Below are 17966 nucleotides of genomic sequence, written 5' to 3'. Positions count from 1 at the left end.
ATCAAGTAGTCTGTCTATATGCGCTACTGGTACCTATAGCTGAATACTTTAGACGCGCTTTGACCACGTTGTGTTGGTTCGTACAAAGTTCATACAAGCCCTGTATGAGTACCATGATATTTACAGGAAAGAGGAAAGTCAGGTGAAAATGTAAAACTCTTTTAGTACAATTTTCTGGAGTTTATTGTAAAATATCAAACTTTTGGTAGCATCATCACAGTAATTGGTATTTACAAAGGCTCAGAACAGCCGATTTACTTGAAAGTTTAATTATTTTAAAGTAAATTATGTAACGTAACATTAAGTTTATGTCAACTAAAGTATGAATCTCTGTGGAGTGCGCGGCGGCTGCGCAGTCCCGCGAGCGCTGGGCGTCGCGGACGGCGTCTACACGCCCACCGGCGCCTCCTCGGTGAACTCGTCGCACCGGTCCTCCAGCTCGTACTGGAATCATGCATGTGTGCAATACATGTCATTATCAGTTCCACGCTAGAGTGCGGCGGACGGACAGACACGTACCTCGTCGAGCTGCAGGCACTTGCCCCACTCTGCGAGAGTGATGCGGTGGTCGTCGTCCTCGTCGCAGCGGTCGAGGAAGGGCGCGATGCAGTGCTCCAGGGACATCAGCGGCGCTCGGATCGGGAACAGCTCGTGCCGGGACACGAATCTGCCATATGCAATGAATCACATCAGTATCGATCGACATATAAATCATTATCATTTGTAAAGCATTTACGCAATGTAGGGGTCTGCTTCCAGTCTAACTGGATGAAGGATTCTCTGACTAGTGGATTGGTTATTGGAGTGCACCTGTCATTGTCGTGCGCGTCCAGGTCGCACCACTTCCAGATGGCGGCGTTGGTCCAGCGGCGCGTGAGGTTGGACTCGGCCTCGCGCTCCATCTTCAGGTAGTGCGGCGTCAGCTCGCGCCGCTCCGCCATGTCGCGCATGATGTTGAACAGCCAGTCGCGCATGCGCCGTGGGAAGTCCAGCATCTCATTTTCACTGCATTCCTGATTTCATAAAAAAACTTATGTTTAACTTATTTCCGCACGGAAAGATCCTCTAAATCAGTGGTTCTTAACCTTTTTGACATGAGGGACCACTTTAACTTAAGTTTGCCTTGCCGGGGACCACCTCTTCGGTTTATCTAAATTAGCACTCATTTCTTTATTATTAATAAAAAAAAACTGAATTTTTGGGTCAGTTCTACACAAAGCTAAACGCATGTCAGCAGTTGTGTAGGTAAGCAAATGCAAATAAAGAAAGAGTTGCCTGTGTAGTTTCGAAATGCGCGAGCGAAGCGAGCGCGAAATTTTTATCGGAGTTAAACCAAATATTACGTAAAATGTAGGCCAAACGTACTTAACGTTTTGTTTGTTGACAAATGCAAAAATAAGGGCAAAAATATTGTTTCTTAATACGCGCGCGACGCGCGCGCGAAATTTTATTGGACTTAAGCCAAATATTACGTAAAATTTAGCCCAAACGTACTTAACTTTTTGTTTGTTGACAAATGGCAAAATAACGGCATATAGTTTCTAAATACGCGAGCGAAGCGAGCGCGAAATTTTTATCGGACTTCAACCAAATATTACGTAAAATTTAGCCCAAGCGTACTTAACTTTTTGTTTGTTGACAAATGCAAAAACAAGGACGTACTGTTTCTGAATACTCGAGCGAAGCGAGCGCGAAATTTTAATTATTTTATAAGACTCAAAACCAAAATTACGTAAAATGTAGCCCAAACATACATTTTTATGAATGGGGGGACTAGGTACGACACACCCGATATATGTCCATGCAAAAACCCCCGCTCGCAATTATAAGTCGATAAAAATTAAGTTAGATAACGTATAGCAACGTCGCGAAGCTAAGCTTCGCGGACCACTTGGAATGCCTCCAGGGACCACCAGTGGTCCGCGGACCACCGGTTAAGAACCACTGCTCTAAATTATAATTGTCAGTTCTGATCACCTATGCTGCAATGGCGAGAACCACAAAAGTGATAAATTAAAGACAATATGATGACAATGAAATGATGGATGTTGGTTTAAGTGATGGACAATTATACAGGGTGTTTGGCGCATGGACCGACAAAAATTTTTGGGGGATTCGTGAGGCCATGTACTAGTTTTCACTCATAGACCCAATGTCCTATATGTCACTGTATTCGAGATACGATTTTTTTTGTTTGTTTTTAAAAATTACCGGAACTATCACCTTTAAAACGCTATAACTTTTCAGTCTGTTGTCGAATTTACACCAAATCACTTTCATTGCGTTCTCTGATGTATTATTATTCCAAATAAAACATAAATTCATAGCACTAGATGGAAAAAAAATACTTGTTGAGCTTCCAAACTCTTAAAAATGAAAAAACGTATGAAAAATGTCAAATTCAAAATTAATTATAAAAAAAAGTAAAAGCTTTTATGAACTTCGTTTAATAAAAAAAAATTGCCTACTTAATACCCTTTCCAACGATATGCCACATGGGTGTGAAATCATTAATAATGTCGTCAAAATCAGAGCAGGAACGAACACGCACTCTAACGTCTCTAACAACGAACCCGTTTGATAGAACAATGGTAAGCAGGTAATTGGCAGGTAAACTGCCTGTCTCTTTCTTACGCATGAAAAATATCTCTTGTCTTTGTCTATCATTGGGTTGGAGTTTGTTATGTGATCCTTGTTTAGTCGAGATTTGACTATCTCTGCTATCGGAAGTGTCCGTGTATTTCACGTTTTCCTATTTCGTTGTTTTTTGTTAAAGTTTGTTTTTGTTAAGTTTTGTTTGTTGAACTTTTCTGTTAAACTGTTGGTGTATTCACCGTGCTTGTTACAATGCCTAACTTCAGCAACGAAGAGTATGCTGACATGTTGTTGGCATATGGCAGCGCTAATTGTAACGCTCGTGAAGCGCGTAGAATTTACCAGCAGCGTTATCCTAACCGGCGTATACCACACCACGAGACGTTTGCTACAACCTATCGACGTCTGAGGGAGACTGGAAACATAAATTTCCAAGAGCCTCGCGTTAATGTGAGGCAACATAATGTTGTAATTGATGAAAGCATTTTGCAAGCTTTTGATGAGGATCCAACGACAAGTATTCGAGTTGTAGCTGAAAGACTTCACTTGTCGGTTTGGAAAGTTTGGTCAGTTCTTCGGGAAAATGGAAAGCATGCGTATCACTACACTTCTGTTCAAGGTACGTTAAGTACTTTATTTATTTTATCAGGCGAAATCGTAAAACTAAATTTTGAACCAGTTATCTTCGACCTTATTGTGCTGAAATTTTGCACCCAAAAAACTTGTATTTTAAAATGGTTTTAACCATACACTTATTTTAAACGTTTACAAATATCCTTGTAGCTTTACTGGTTCGTTTTTCAAATAAATACCTAGTAACTTTTATTTTTTCTAATTTTATCTTTTAAATTTATGTTAGTTTTTGCCATTCAAAAAGTGAATTTTTACCAGTCTTTAATGGATTGTTCTAGGTCTCATAGATGATGATCACAGGAGACGGCTCGATTTTTGCCGATTTATGATGCATACGGACGTAGATGATACAAATTTTTTAAAAAGAATTTTGTGGACTGATGAATCCAATTTTAATCACGAGGGAATTGTGAATCTCCACAACCTTCACCATTGGGCGCAAAAAAGACAAAATCCCCGCAAGAAAAGACAAAGTTCCTTTCAAACTAAGTTTAGTGTAAACGTTTGGGCGGGGGTTATTGGAAGACACCTGATCGGTCCACATTTCTTACCAGAGCGCCTGACCGGAGAAAATTATTTGAATTTTTTACTCGAAGATTTACCTGAATTGGTATTACCAGTATTAGATGGAGAACCAATTATTTTCCAAAATGATGGCTGTCCAGCACATTACCAGCGAGACGTGCGAGAACATTTGGACAACTGTTTTCCAAATTCATGGATCGGAAGAGGCGGCCCAATTCCTTGGCCTGCACGTTCACCAGACCTGACGCCCTTGGATTTTTATGTCTGGGGCCGTGCAAAAGAAATTGTGTATGCGACTGAAGTACCCACAAGAGAAATTTTAATCGAAAGAATAAATTGCGCCTTTGAAATTATGAAAGCAGAAATGCGACTGAGGACGACGACTGTAGAAATTAGAAAAAGATGCCGTGCATGCATTCGCAACAGAGGCAGTCATTTTGAACATAATTTATAACTTAAATTTAATTAAAACATTTTAAAACATTTTTGTGTTTTCATTACCCTGGCACTGGTTAATGTGTACCTTTAGGTTTGTGACGACATTATTAATGATTTCACACCCATGTGGCATATCGTTGGAAAGGGTATTAAGTAGGCATTTTTTTTTTATTAAATGAAGTTCATAAAAGCTTTTACTTTTTTTTATAATTAATTTTGAATTTGACATTTTTCATACGTTTTTTCATTTTTAAGACTTTGGAAGCTCAACAAGTATTTTTTTTCCATCTAGTGCTATGAATTTATGTTTTATTTGGAATAATAATACATCAGAGAACGCAATGAAAGTGATTTGGTGTAAATTCGACAACAGACTGAAAAGTTATAGCGTTTTAAAGGTGATAGTTCCGGTAATTTTTAAAAACAAACAAAAAAAATCGTATCTCGAATACAGTGACATATAGGACATTGGGTCTATGAGTGAAAACTAGTACATGGCCTCACGAATCCCCCAAAAAATTGTGTCGGTCCATGCGCCAAACACCCTGTATAATGTCACGGAGTACAAAACGTGTCGCACCCACGACAAATAAAATTATGATAACGGGAAAAGAATTCTGATGAATTATTTCTGGAAGAACTGTGTTCATAATATGAAATGGCGGGGCACTCACCGGCATCTCGCGGCAGGTGCCGTAGTACTCGATCTGCACGTGGTGGTACTGCGGGCCGCGGCACAGCTCGGAGCCGTCCAGGCACAGGCAGCGCTGCTGGTACACCTCGCAGTCCGACGACCACGTCTCGTTGTGGTTCGTGCACACCTGCGCACACAACGCGTCAACTCACACCGTACGCGCATTCCTCGGAATTCCTCCGTCATGTGACGAAACAGGAATTAGCTATATAGTCTAAAGAACAGGTACCAGATATCTCTTTACACAACATTTCTAACTAATCTCAATACTTGGACAACGTTGTTAACTTTACTATTGAAAAGATCGTTGATGCTAGATAGAGCCCTGGAAACAGCGAGAATGTTGTAGATAGATGGTTTGCTAGCAATAAGTGAATATGTAGAAGAGCGCACCTTGCGGCGCGAGTCGGTCTCGTAGGGGCACTCCTTGATGCAGTTGCAGACGGCGTCGCCGTGCTCGTCGATCTCACACACGCGGCCGGCGCTGCAGTGCACGCGCAGGCACGGGTCTGCAACACACCACCGTCACCTGACTAACGCGCTCACTGCCGGAGCTACACACTCTTTTCTTCTTTTTATGTACTCCCCTTATAAACTCCCATGTATATACTTTTCCTGTGTGCTCTTCCCTAATACCTATATGTTCTTATGTACTGCGCATATGTACTCTCCTTGTTTATTTCCTTATCTACTTTCCTAAGTACTCTTATATACTTCCCTTATTTCCTCCCTCTACAGCTACGCATATTTATGAAAGAATTATAAGGCAGCAAAATTTCAGAAGACATATTTTTTTTATTAACCACCAATGTAAGCCCATACGTAGACAAGCAGGAAAATTGCTGAAAAAAATCAAATAGGCCTTTGCAGGCTCTTATGAAACGTCACACAAGTAGCGCGACTATATCAATGATTCCTGATGAATTTTACAGTTCTTTTTTTTTGTTTTTAAGCCCTCTAACTAACATAGACAAATACTCCGGCATTCTCTATTAAGTTCCTTCGAAACTGCTCTAAATACCTACTTGTATATATATACAACATGTAACGTAATTAACGCACACCCTCAAACACCCCAATTAGAATATTATGTTATAATCATAATACATACACTGATTTTTTAATTTAACATGTATATGCATTGTTATTTACTAAATTAGTTATACCAATTCTTGGAGAACTTTTTGGTCATACTACTACGCACGCAAATATCGCGCCGCGCGCTGCTCGACTCGACACAACATAACGAAACTACGGAAAAAGCCGACAATACACGAAGTCTTATTACTTTGAGTTACGGTCTATTTGAATTTATTTTGACTGTACAGGGTTAATATGACAATAATTTCCGTAGTTTTCATTATTTTTGGGATAAAAAATTACCTATATTAAAAATGATATAAATCGCTTCAGTAAACGATTCTGAACAAACTAATTTCAGGATGTGCGTTAATTAAGTTACATGTTGTATAGGTTCTTACTAGTCATAATCTTTCAATTTTTAGCGGGCGCTTGGGTAATGGTAAAATATTTCTATAAATAACTGAAGAACAATATATAACTAAAATCGAGGGCGGCAAAATTTGGTGGCAAAATTGCCACTGGTAGCTACTATCTAAACATTCGAGTTACCATCTAGCAGGTTGACTTCGTTGTCGCTGCCGCCTCCCTCGTGAGAAGAAGCCTCGTTCATGATCTCGTTGACGCGGGATCTCTCAGCTTCCTGCAACACAATGCGATATCAATCATTACTTTCAAAGCAACATTCTGTTAGGATTCGCTAGTAGGTAAGTAGTGAACAGGAAAAAACACGGGTATCGTAGTCACCTGGAAGCGGCGCTCGTCGAGTCGCTCCGCCATGCCAAGCTCAAGATGCTCGGCCTCCGAATCCTCGCGCACGGGAGCCGCCAGGTCGGGCGGCGCCGGACGCTCCGTGGTGGTGGTGCGCAGTCGCCGGTGGCGCCGCCGGTGCCGCTGCAATACAACCACGTCAATCACAATCTGCACTCATGTGTCTCTAGGTTTTATCACAGCCGATAGCTGAGAAGCAACTGAGCTGATGAGCTAGCTTACCTCTGCGTCGGCTGTGCATATGACTGCGACCACGAGGGCCAACACGAGAAGACCCCTCATGTTATAACGGCACTACCTGTAACAATTATTCATAATATGAACCAGTTTGAGAGAGAAATGGAAATAAGTGCCACCATGTCTGAGTTATTTACAGGAATGTTTTTCATAGCTGTAGCTAGTGTTTCATGAGCGTGCTATTTACGCTCGTATCGGCTTTATTGTGGATGTTCGGTGCGCGCACCACACCCGCCATACACTTTATTCTATAAGGTCCATAAGTCTCCCCATTTATTGTGGACCAAACGATACAAGAAACGATCTTCTAGCTATTATTAAAATCTTGATCCTTGTTAGTTGTTACTACTATACAATTTACAGCAGCTCTACAGCTTTTCTGTATGAAATTCTATCTACAGGTTTTTTGTATGAAATTAGAAATCATAGAATATCCTGTTCGTTGAATATTCATTAGTGGTCAAACGCGAGCCTATCGGCAGTAAAAAAAGAACTAAAACTTAACGCAATTCATTCATACTTAGAGAAAACTCTGAAAAATGAGTGATGCAGCTCTGAGTGATTCAATTGATCTATTTATGAATAATCAGAGGCCGTAATTTTTACGGGGGTTAAAAAAATAAAAGCTTTTCTAGCTTGAAGTAGTTTGCACAAAGAGTGCATGACTACAGCGTGAGTGAGGAGCAGGGCTCGCTGGCTCGTTGGCTCGCGCACGGAGTCAGGTTGGGTTCACGATGTCAATGGCACGGGGGGCGAGGGCAACGCACCCCGGCGCAGTGTCGCCACTCGGAAGCTGCGCGTGCGCCGGTCACACCTTATCGCGAGGAAACGTGCGCCAGTCCTCGCTACGTCATCTACGTACTGTGACAGGAGGGCCAAAGGCCGGCTAAACAACCCTGCTGAATGCCCAAAATTAAAGCGTAAAGCTAAAGATTTGCTGTCTGAAGAAAAGTGTTACCAATCTTCCGTCTCTCTAGAAAAAACCTCATAGCATGTAGCAAGAATAGTTCTTTTGTTCTAATGAACTACACTTTACCTAATGTCCTATCCTACATATCGTATTTTGATTATGCTAACTAAAGCAAAACTCAAAGATATTTAATAAAAATGCGTATTTTTTTGCGATAACCTACCCATCGTTGGTCACTGGGGTCTAGTTATTTAAAAATATGATTTCACTAACAACGATATGTTATCTATATAACACAGTTATTCAATTTTAACGATCGTAGCAGGGATCGCGGACAGCGGATGGTGGTGACCTCATCCCCACATCTGCACAATTCAGCTCGCATGGGTTTTATGAGGCCGTTCTGAGAAATCTCTGCGCAAAACTTGTCACGGTATGCTAGCGAAGCAGTGCGCTACTTTCTGAACTTATATTTAAACCTCATAGGTTTGCATAGGTATTGTTTTTTACAAAACATCATGTGAATCAATGTGAATTTACAAACAAAATAATTCTCGTCTGGCAACCCTATTATTAAGTGTTAGGTGTTAGGTACATTGAAGAAATACGTTGATAAGCAGCAATAATATTGTTTGTGTATTACATTAGGTCCGCTTGGATACAGCCACGCACGGGCCGAGCGCTCGATTCGGCTTGGTACCGCGCTACTGACAGAAGCTTCATCCGTCATCAGCTTACGTAAGTAAGCACTAAGCAAGAGCAACGATGAATAACGATGAATTTGAACTTTTTGATGTGTTGTCGTATCTTTACGAGATAGTCAAGATTATCACGGAGGTGACTATAGGTTTAACTAAAATCTAAATTTCTGAAAATTGAAATAAACCATCGTAAATGCAATCGAGGGCAAGAAGGAGCTGTAAAGAGAACATAAGCGGAGCGTCGCTCCATCGACCTGCGCGGCGCTCGCCCGCGCGATGCAACTTGTCACAGCTGAAGCTGTCGACACCAGGTCTTCTCTATTACTAACTGTTAGCAAAATACACGACGATAACTGACAGAATTTATCTTTGAGGAAAATTGCTTTCTAGGACACTGATGACTGATGACAAGTTATAGTCATCAGAGATTAAATCACTTATCATTACTCATTTCATTACCTAATTACTTATTATAAAGAGACTTAATTAATAATTAATATCTATTACCGTGATGTGGTAGCAGTGGACAGAGGACTCACCCCGCTATCGTTGGCAAATGAGAACTGGCGCAAACCTGTGGTACTAACTACCCATGCTCGCAAGGAGGTATGGCAGAGCAAACAGCTACACGGACGCTTCTTCGGGGCTCTTCATGGCCCCGATTTAGACTTCAAAGCGTCCGTATCTTGGCTACGCTTCGGTGACTTGTTTGGAGAAACCGAAGGGTTTGTATGTGCAATTATGGACGAAGTTATCCTTACGAATAACTACCGGAGATATATCATGAGAGACGGGACGGTTGACATATATGTCGGGCATGTCACCATCCGGGTGAGTCTATCAGACATATTATTTCTGGTTGTTCTCGTTTGGCTAACGGTGAATATTTGCACAGACATAACCAAGTGACCAAGATTATCCACCAGCAGCTTGCTCTGCAGTACAAACTTGTAGATCTTGAGGTACCGTACTACAAGTATGCGCCCCACCCAGTTCTCGAAAACGACCATATCACGTTGTACTGGGATCGATCTATCATCACGGATAGGACTATTGCAGCCAATAAGCCTGATATAGTGGTGATAGATCGATTAGCGCGCCGCGCGATGATAGTCGATGTCGCCGTTCCGCATGACGAGAACCTCGTGAAAGCTGAGAAAGAGAAACAAATAAAGTATCTTGACTTAGGTTGTCGCCATGTGGAATGTCGACACGGCTGTCATTGTGCCGATTGTCGTTACGGCCAATGGTCTAATAGCCAAGAGCCTCGACCAACACCTCAGGAGGCTCTCGTTAGGCGGCTGGATCAAGGGACTGATTCAGAAGGCAGTACTCCTTGATACGGCGCGTATTGTGAGGAGGTTTCTGTCTCTGGGACAATAACCACCGGTACCTTGGACCCTGTGCCCGATATCGGTGGCAACCTATTTTTTATATTTTTAAATGTTTTTTATTTTTATATTTAATATTTAAAAATGTAAAATATATGTTCAAAAATAAATAAATGACAAACTTAAAAAAAATATCTATTAGAGATTATAAATAGGTACCTATCAGTTATAAATATAGTAGCCTTTTGTGACTCCTCAGGAATAGGTTTGTATTTTTCTGACCAGCTTATAAGCCGCTGATCACCGCATAAACCGCTGAAACAGCTGAACAGGTCCGCATGAGCAATAGTTATTCTTCATAAGAACCTATCAGTTTATGTAAAGTTCAAATTAATACGTTGTCCCAGCAGGTGACTTCAACTTAGCATGGGTATTACAGTTTCTATGCTCACTCAAAGCAGCAGCAGGTTGTACTGTACCTATCTCTATGAAATATTCATTTTTCATGAAAACTGGTTGCTAGTGTCACTGAGGAATCAATGCATTATTGTTACGACATGACTGTAATTGGCAATCGGATCCAATTGCATCGCGTGGCTGAGAGGAACAGTCTAGAAGGCGCGTTTGAATCTGAGCGCCTATTTGTTTCCATTGACCTAAATACGTTGCGAGAATGCGTCACTCGCCTGCGCTGCCGTGTGCGCGCCACGAGGGGGGCGACGCGCTGCACCTGGCCAATGCCAGCTTATTCTAATCAATGCAGCCCCTGAGGTCTGAGAACACAAGCTGTAAGGAGAGAGCGCACGTGCCGCTATACGGTTCTGAAGAGCGGAACACGATTAATTTCTGAAAGGCACAACACAACGGGCCAAGTGAGCGCACGTGCGCACCCTGGCTGCTCAAGTGTTCGCCGATATCTTTAAAAGTTATTCAACGCCATCGCTAACTATAGGTACTGTGCCAGAATCATAGAGGCCCATAATAGGTCTCTTTGAAGTTGTAAAGAATTATTGCTAGCATTTATGTAAAAAGTTTACGTAGTTAGTTTACAGATACCTAATAACGCTAAGATATATCTATTTGTTTTTAGAGCTGTTCCATAATAATCTGGGTTATAATGGAAATAAATATGTAAGTATAAATAAAACATTTAATCAATAGAGACCCAATTCGGGTATTTTAATCGCCGTTTTTAATTAAGATTATAATGTCATCAGTATTTTTGAACCCGCACTATCTGGCGTGATAGCCTCCCAACCTTGCGCTCCAAGTGTGTCGGGACCGGCTTTACGACCAACGGCGAAATAACTCAAACTGAATTTACTCATTACTGAATAACATTACTAACAACAGCGACCAAACGTTAACACAGATACAAGTCACCGACTTTGTGAACACCGTTTTACTTTGTATGTTTATGAGGATGAAAGAAACATTGTGATAAATACAAACAATACATCGTAATAAATACTACCTATAGCGACACACCGTGACAACACAGCAATACTGGCAGTACCCTACTAAATAGTTGTCAGTTTTTCAGCTTTGATTGGACGATACACGTGAGAATAAAACCAACAAAATAGCATTCTGAAGCATTTTGGTTTGGTAATGGGTTATGCTTGTGGAGTATAATGGTAGTAAAATAAAATTTTTATAGGGTCAGAAGGTAAGTGTTAAGTAAATTTAGGGTCCGTGTCCCTACCTTCTTATACCTACTGATCAAAAATAGTTATTTGTTATACAAGAGTGCAAAGTTTCTTTTTAACCGCGTGCTCAATTTTGATGACCGAGCAAGCGAAGGATTCTAAAATTGAAACACGAGCGTAGCGAGTATTTCAATAATTAGAATCCTGAGCGATAGCGAGGGAATCAAAAGAGCACAAGGTGAAAAATCTTTGCACTCGAGTGCAACACGTAACTTTTCATCCCACCTCATCGAGGAAATTACTAAATGCAAAAAAAAAAACAAAATGGCGCGCACATATGAGTATCAAATTAAAAAGTAGTACCTATTAAAGTTCATTTGTTTGAAAAGTCAGTTTAAAAATGAAACGAGGTTAAAAATATACGTAAAAACAATAATAAAAATTACTTAATTAATTGAATAATTATTTTAAGCACTATTTTATTTGTTTAATATGTAGGTATTTGTTTGAAAAGTCTTATCAAGATTGTCACAAATGGAGTATTGCACACGATATTCTAAATTTAAATCACTTTGCCGCTCTAGAGGATAAAAACGGCTTTTGCACTCAAATATCAAAGGGTAAAACTACTCTTTTCGAGATGGTGGGATGAAAAATATTTTGACGTTGGTACGAATTTAATCAGATTTAATACGGATAAGTACCTAACTGATTAGGTACTTTCGTTAATTTAATTGGCTATACGATTGATTAATATGTCTTGTATATGTTATCTATGAACACAGATTGTTAAATCCTGCCTATCTAAATGTGTGAGCATCGCGCCATTTAAACGTTCAATACCTAGAAGGTGACGTCACTAGTCGAGTCAGCGTGTTCACATGAATGTGAGGCATAACATGACACTGCGCATGCGTCGCGTCCAACAGCCAGGATTCACACTCGGAATTATTGCTAGCTAGTAATAGTGGTTATATATAAGTCGACTGTAAAACAATAGCTGACATGCTGTGAAAGTCGGAGGTAAGTCGGAATCAGTGCTAGGAAGAATGCTCTGGTTCTAGCACTGCTTCGGACTACTTCCCTGTTGGTTTAATTCTTAAATAGCTTAGTGCCTACAACAACAAAGATGCGCTGGTAGCATTATTGTCTGAAATAGGAAATAAGCTCCGCTAAACTGTAGGTCCCGGCTGTCATTGAACATCCTTGGCAGTCGTTACGGGTAGCCAGAAGCCAGTAAGTCTGACACCAGTCTAACCAAGGGGTATCGGGTTGCCTGGGTAACTGGGTTGAGGAGGTCAGATAGGCAGTCGCTTCTTGTAAAGCACTGGCACTCAGCTGAATCCGGTTAGACTGGAAGCCGACCCCAACATGATTGGGAAAAGGCTCGGAGGATGATGAGGAAATAAGCTCCGCTAGGTGATAATAATTGATGATTCGCAATCCTTTGTTTGGACATCCGTGCGAATAATAAATGAGTAAATGGGTCATAGCTGTTGGCAGCGGTTTCGCTAAGCACGGACGGAAGCTTCGCGCCAGTGTCCGCTGATAACATGACCCTGCCGCGATAACCATTTAAAAACATCAGTTTTTGTGCCACTTACTGACCACTACCAAGTATTTTATGTTATATTGTAAAATAGCCTGATAATCCACAACATTGTTATGAAAACTTTTTGCACCACTTGCAATGGCGGTCAGCAAGAGAGCAACCTCTCAACTTGTGATCAATCTGATTATTAGCTAATAGGCTCTAGTACACTAAGCAACCGTTTGTATTTTGTTGATAGATTTAATAATGGAGCTTTATACCCAAAGGATAAAACGTGTCCCTATTACTAGTTCACAACTTCACAGCTTACGTGTCACCCTGGCTGAATTCAAAAACCATGATAGTTTACAGTTAAATAATACCCGTACCTACTTACAGCTAATTTTGTATTGGTTATCGTTATGAGGAAACGGTGCAACAGTGTAAATACTTAAAACTGGAATTAAATGAATATTTTACATATTGACATATTGCATGAAATACTCCATCTCATTCTATTAATTTAAAACTAGGCAACCTTACACTATACATGTAATAACCTAACAGAACCTATCATCTAATCCTCGATTGAAAAAACGTTCCCTTATTATCTTATCTTAGTTTATATCGAACATGAATGGAATATCAATCAAATAGATAGTATTAATTACCCGATACCGACATCTTTATTTATTGAACAAGTCTCCTCCGGTATTTTCGACGCTAATTTTGTTTTTGTATTTTGTTACTAAAACGAACCGGATCTTTGATACAATTTTGATTAGACATTTATTTTGTTTGTTCACAGTTTAATCATCAATTCTAAATCGGAATCGTGAAAGAAGTTGCGATGACTGATGAAGACAATAAATAGGCAAAGGGTTTTGATGCGGAATCGTATCGCGATATGCGTGCAGTGCGCCCGACCCGGTACGATATATTATCGCTGAGCCATAGTGGCAATCACGCGGCGATCACATTGCGACAAAATGCCAAATATAACTGAATACCTTTGCGAGTAATAATTGTGTACTATTGTGTACAAATGCATAGCTATAATAACGTGATCATGTTTTGCATATCAATACATCCTGTGACTATACGATGACTCCACTACAACGAACACTCGCTCATGAAATATTTTCGCAACGACAAATAAGTATGATGTTTGTCAACAAGAGCCGATTAATAATATGTAACAAATACCTGCATAATAGTGTTATTTCATCGCGGATGATGCAAAGCGCCGGCTAACTACGCTACATACATACCTACCCGCATTGTTGCCAATGCTTTAAAAGCATCAAAGATGAATGATGCTCAATCATGAGACACAAACAACAAAACAAATATTAAAAATATCTAGTCAACTACAGAAAAATAAGTATATATTATCAAAAATCCGGTTCATTATCAAAACAGAAATACGTATGTAGTTCCGCAAGGAAATATCCCAAATATGATGGATGTATGATACGCAGGCTATTGCAGACAGATTAGGCAAGTTAATTGTACGCAACTTAATCAGATCATCATCATATGTCGTTTAAGTCATCAATAATGTTATAAATTATATATATATATATATATCACAATTCGTCAGCGGCTTTAATTGATAATAAGTACCTACTAATTTACTATATTATCAAAATGGTAAATCAGTTATAAATCAGTTATAAATCTGGCAAAACCCCGTATCTATACCTACTAATATTATAAAGCTGAAGAGTTTGCTTGTTTGTTTGTTTGAACGCGTTAATCTCCGAAACTACTGGTTCGATTTGAAAAATTCTTTCAGTGTTAGATAGCCCTTTTATCGAGGAAGGCTATAGGCTACTTTTTATCCGGGTTCGTGTCGAGGTTCCCACGGGATGCGGGTGAAACCGCTGGCAGAAGCTAGCATTGGATATAATGTTAGTCATCTACGGGCCGACTAGCCTAATACCGAATTGCAGCTAAACGTTAGTTAGACTTGCGAGCGCACTAGATTTTGTGGTGTCAATTTAGGTAGGAATACCAACAATTCCAAAAAAAAATACTCCTGCTCCTCTTATAAAAAACTTCGGAAATAAAATTAGGATTGAAGGACCTCCACCACTATTTATATTAATACGAGGGGTTTCGTATCAGCACAGATTAGATACTATAATAGGTATATCAGTGCCTCAGACATACCTATCTATAATTCTTTTCAGAAATAGATTTGTACCTACATTATCATTGAAGATTTCAACTTTTCTCTACGGACAGCAGGGGCCTATAGAGGGTCCCGATTTTACCCTCTGGGTACGGACCCATGAAAACCAAGTCGTCCGCCACGTCTATCTGCCTATTCGATGCATAATCAACCTGCTCACTTATATATAATTACAGGAATGCAAATGCACATAGTATAACATTCTTAAGACAATACCGATGCGATGAGGAATCGAATAACCATCAAAGTTCCGATAGAATGATCTGCTACAATAGCTATCAATATACTTAGTGTTGCCGATGACAAAATGAGACAGTTGGAATTGTGTGAATAAAACATTGATGTCCTCTTAGCCGATTATCGGCCATGGCGGCTGTTCTCATGTATGGAGATTAGACGTGAACTGCGAACTGCGCAGGACATAGGCATTATAGTGCACAAGCATTGCACAGACACAGCTATTCTTACTATTTTAATACTAACCTAACCTAACTCTCATAGGCCGATGGGACGACAATCAATGACACGACCGGAAAGCGATCAGGCGCAGGACAGATATTTTCGTGCTCTCCGATGCAAGGGAATAATATATTACATGTCGCATGTTTTACTTACTAGGTATTTTTAAAAGATGTGGTGTGTCAGTGTGTGAAGATGTCTACGTACTGCGTCCTACTTCCTTTCCGATTTGACATCATTTCCAAAGACCCGTTAACCCAAATCTTTCATGGTAATCATAAAGTTTGATGGTAATACTAGAAAATTGCCGATCTGGAAGATAATAAGCTGGGCGAAAATCAATGCAAACCAGAGCCCAAAAAGTGGCCTGAACACCCTAAACCTGTTTTCAGAATTTAAACGTCTAAAACACGCTGCTCGTGTTGCCATTGCATCTGGTTTGCATTCATTTCAATTTTTCGCGAAGTTGGAGCTTATCCTACATTTTCAAAAACGTTTTCATAGCCCAGAAAATTATGCTTCTGAAGTTATTTTAACTACTTATAAATGAATAGTGAGGTCCTTTTACAGAAAAAGATTAATCAAAACCGATAAAAAATAAATTTGATAAATGTATAAAGTATGGTGTTTCAACTCGAATATACATATTTGTATAGTATAGTAAGATATAGTACTCACGGTGCGTATTCCTGAAGTAGCCAGCGAGCGTCCTCCGCGGGGTGAGAGCGCGCGGCCGACTGGCGCGGCGTGGCTGCGCTCCCGCACCCCGGCTCGGGTACGCAACCAACCAGTCACCAGAAGATCCACTCCATACAGAGCTGGCTAAAACGCGCCTCTGCGTAACACATACTACAACGATCATTCACATTTATTATAACCACAAACTGCAACGCATCACTAATATGACTACCTAATAGTAGGGACATGGGAGAATGCTTGCATCGCGCTGCTGAATGCCTTTACCTTACATGAGCTCTTGCATTTTTTTACGTAAATTAGAAAATAAGTGAAAAGTGCCTGATTATAGTTCTGATGGATTGATTTCGAGCTGGGGCTCGATTCTTCTAATTTTACTTAAGCGACATACGATTCACATTCGACTGCGATCCAATCCCCCCGACTCAATTACGATTGAAGCGTATGTGGCATTCCGCTATTTTTTCCTTGAAATAAACCTTTTAATCCTTTTCTGTCATTCAATAATGTATCATTTTGTCTACAAATGCCTTACCTACGATTGCAATATGATTGTAGAGCAAACTACCGTATAGACCAAAATCACCAAAATAGCAGACCAATCGCAAACCAATCGAATGTCGTTGGAATACGATTGGTGTTATGTTAGTAGCAGAATGCCCGATATGGTTTAAACTGCTATTGCGGAAAAATTGATTGCCCGAAAGAGCACAATAATCTATATAAATAAAAATGAATTGTTGTTCGTTAGTCTGATTAAAACTCGAGAACGGCTGGGCCGATTGAGCTGATTTTGGTTTTAAAATGTTTGTCGTAGTCCAGGGTAGGTCAAAACGGTGAGCAAATAAGGAAAAAAAATAAAAAAGTATAGTGTCGTGTGTTTGTGACTTACTAAATATGCCTCCAATAATTAGGCGGTACGAAGTTCGCCGGGTCAGCTAGTAGGTAATTAATGAAGAAAGGAGCAGTATAACGTCTGACGGACAGAAATGGAAGAATAAAACAACGCCAAATAACTTGGGAACAGGAAGAAGCAGGGGCCCGATTCTCCTAATTTTACTTAAGCGCCATTCGATTCACGTTCGACTGCGATCCAATCCCGACTCGATTACGATTGAAGCGTATGTGGCATTCCGCTATTTTTTCTTTGAAATAAACGTTTTTATCCTTATCTGTCATTCAATAATGAATCCTTTTGTCCGCAAATGATTTACGATTGTAATATGATTGTAGAGCAAACTACCGTATAGACCAAAATCACCAAAATAGCAGACCTATCGCAAACCAATCGAATGTCGTTGGAATACGATTGGTCTTATATTAGTAGCAGACTGCCCGATATGGTTAAAACTGCTATTGCGATTCGATTCCTATTCGATTTTGACATTTACTTAAGCAACATACGATTCACGTTCGACTGAGATCCAATCCCGACTCGATTACGATTGAAGCGTATGTGGCATTCCGCTATTTTTTCTTTGAAATAAACGTTTTTATCCTTTTCTGTCATTCAATAATG

The 17966-nt window shown here is 40.1% G+C and overlaps 1 protein-coding gene across 1 annotated transcript; it reads right to left on the bottom strand.

Annotated features, from left to right (window-relative positions):
* Positions 1 to 165: 165 nt before the first annotated feature.
* LOC124634544 (SPARC) lies at positions 166 to 16581 on the bottom strand. The gene is made up of 9 exons (XM_047170157.1): positions 16430 to 16581; positions 6959 to 7034; positions 6713 to 6859; positions 6518 to 6608; positions 5279 to 5394; positions 4866 to 5012; positions 811 to 1013; positions 520 to 667; positions 166 to 444 (listed from the first exon to the last, which is right to left on the bottom strand). Exons 2-9 carry the CDS (start codon positions 7016 to 7018, stop codon positions 388 to 390), a joined length of 969 nt encoding a protein of 322 aa, XP_047026113.1. The 5' UTR covers positions 7019 to 7034; positions 16430 to 16581; the 3' UTR covers positions 166 to 387.
* Between the last annotated feature and the right edge of the window lie 1385 nt (positions 16582 to 17966).

This window comes from Helicoverpa zea, chromosome 11 (genome assembly GCF_022581195.2).
Source record: "Helicoverpa zea isolate HzStark_Cry1AcR chromosome 11, ilHelZeax1.1, whole genome shotgun sequence".
In the NCBI taxonomy this organism is placed as follows: Eukaryota; Metazoa; Arthropoda; class Insecta; order Lepidoptera; family Noctuidae; genus Helicoverpa; species Helicoverpa zea.
This window is presented reverse-complemented; position numbering and strand designations above follow the sequence as displayed.

What these genes read in the sequence shown, in the direction of transcription:
- LOC124634544 (XM_047170157.1), bottom strand. Translation starts at nt 7,018, where the DNA reads ATGAGGGGTCTTCTCGTGTTGGCCCTCGTGGTCGCAGTCATATGCACA. An exon ending in TATGCACAGCCGACGCAGAG is followed by an intron (nt 6,860 to 6,958) that starts GTAAGCTAGCTC and finishes GTTGTATTGCAG; the next exon opens with CGGCACCGGCGGCGCCACCG. An exon ending in GACGCGCACGACAATGACAG is followed by an intron (nt 668 to 810) that starts GTGCACTCCAAT and finishes TGCATATGGCAG; the next exon opens with ATTCGTGTCCCGGCACGAGC.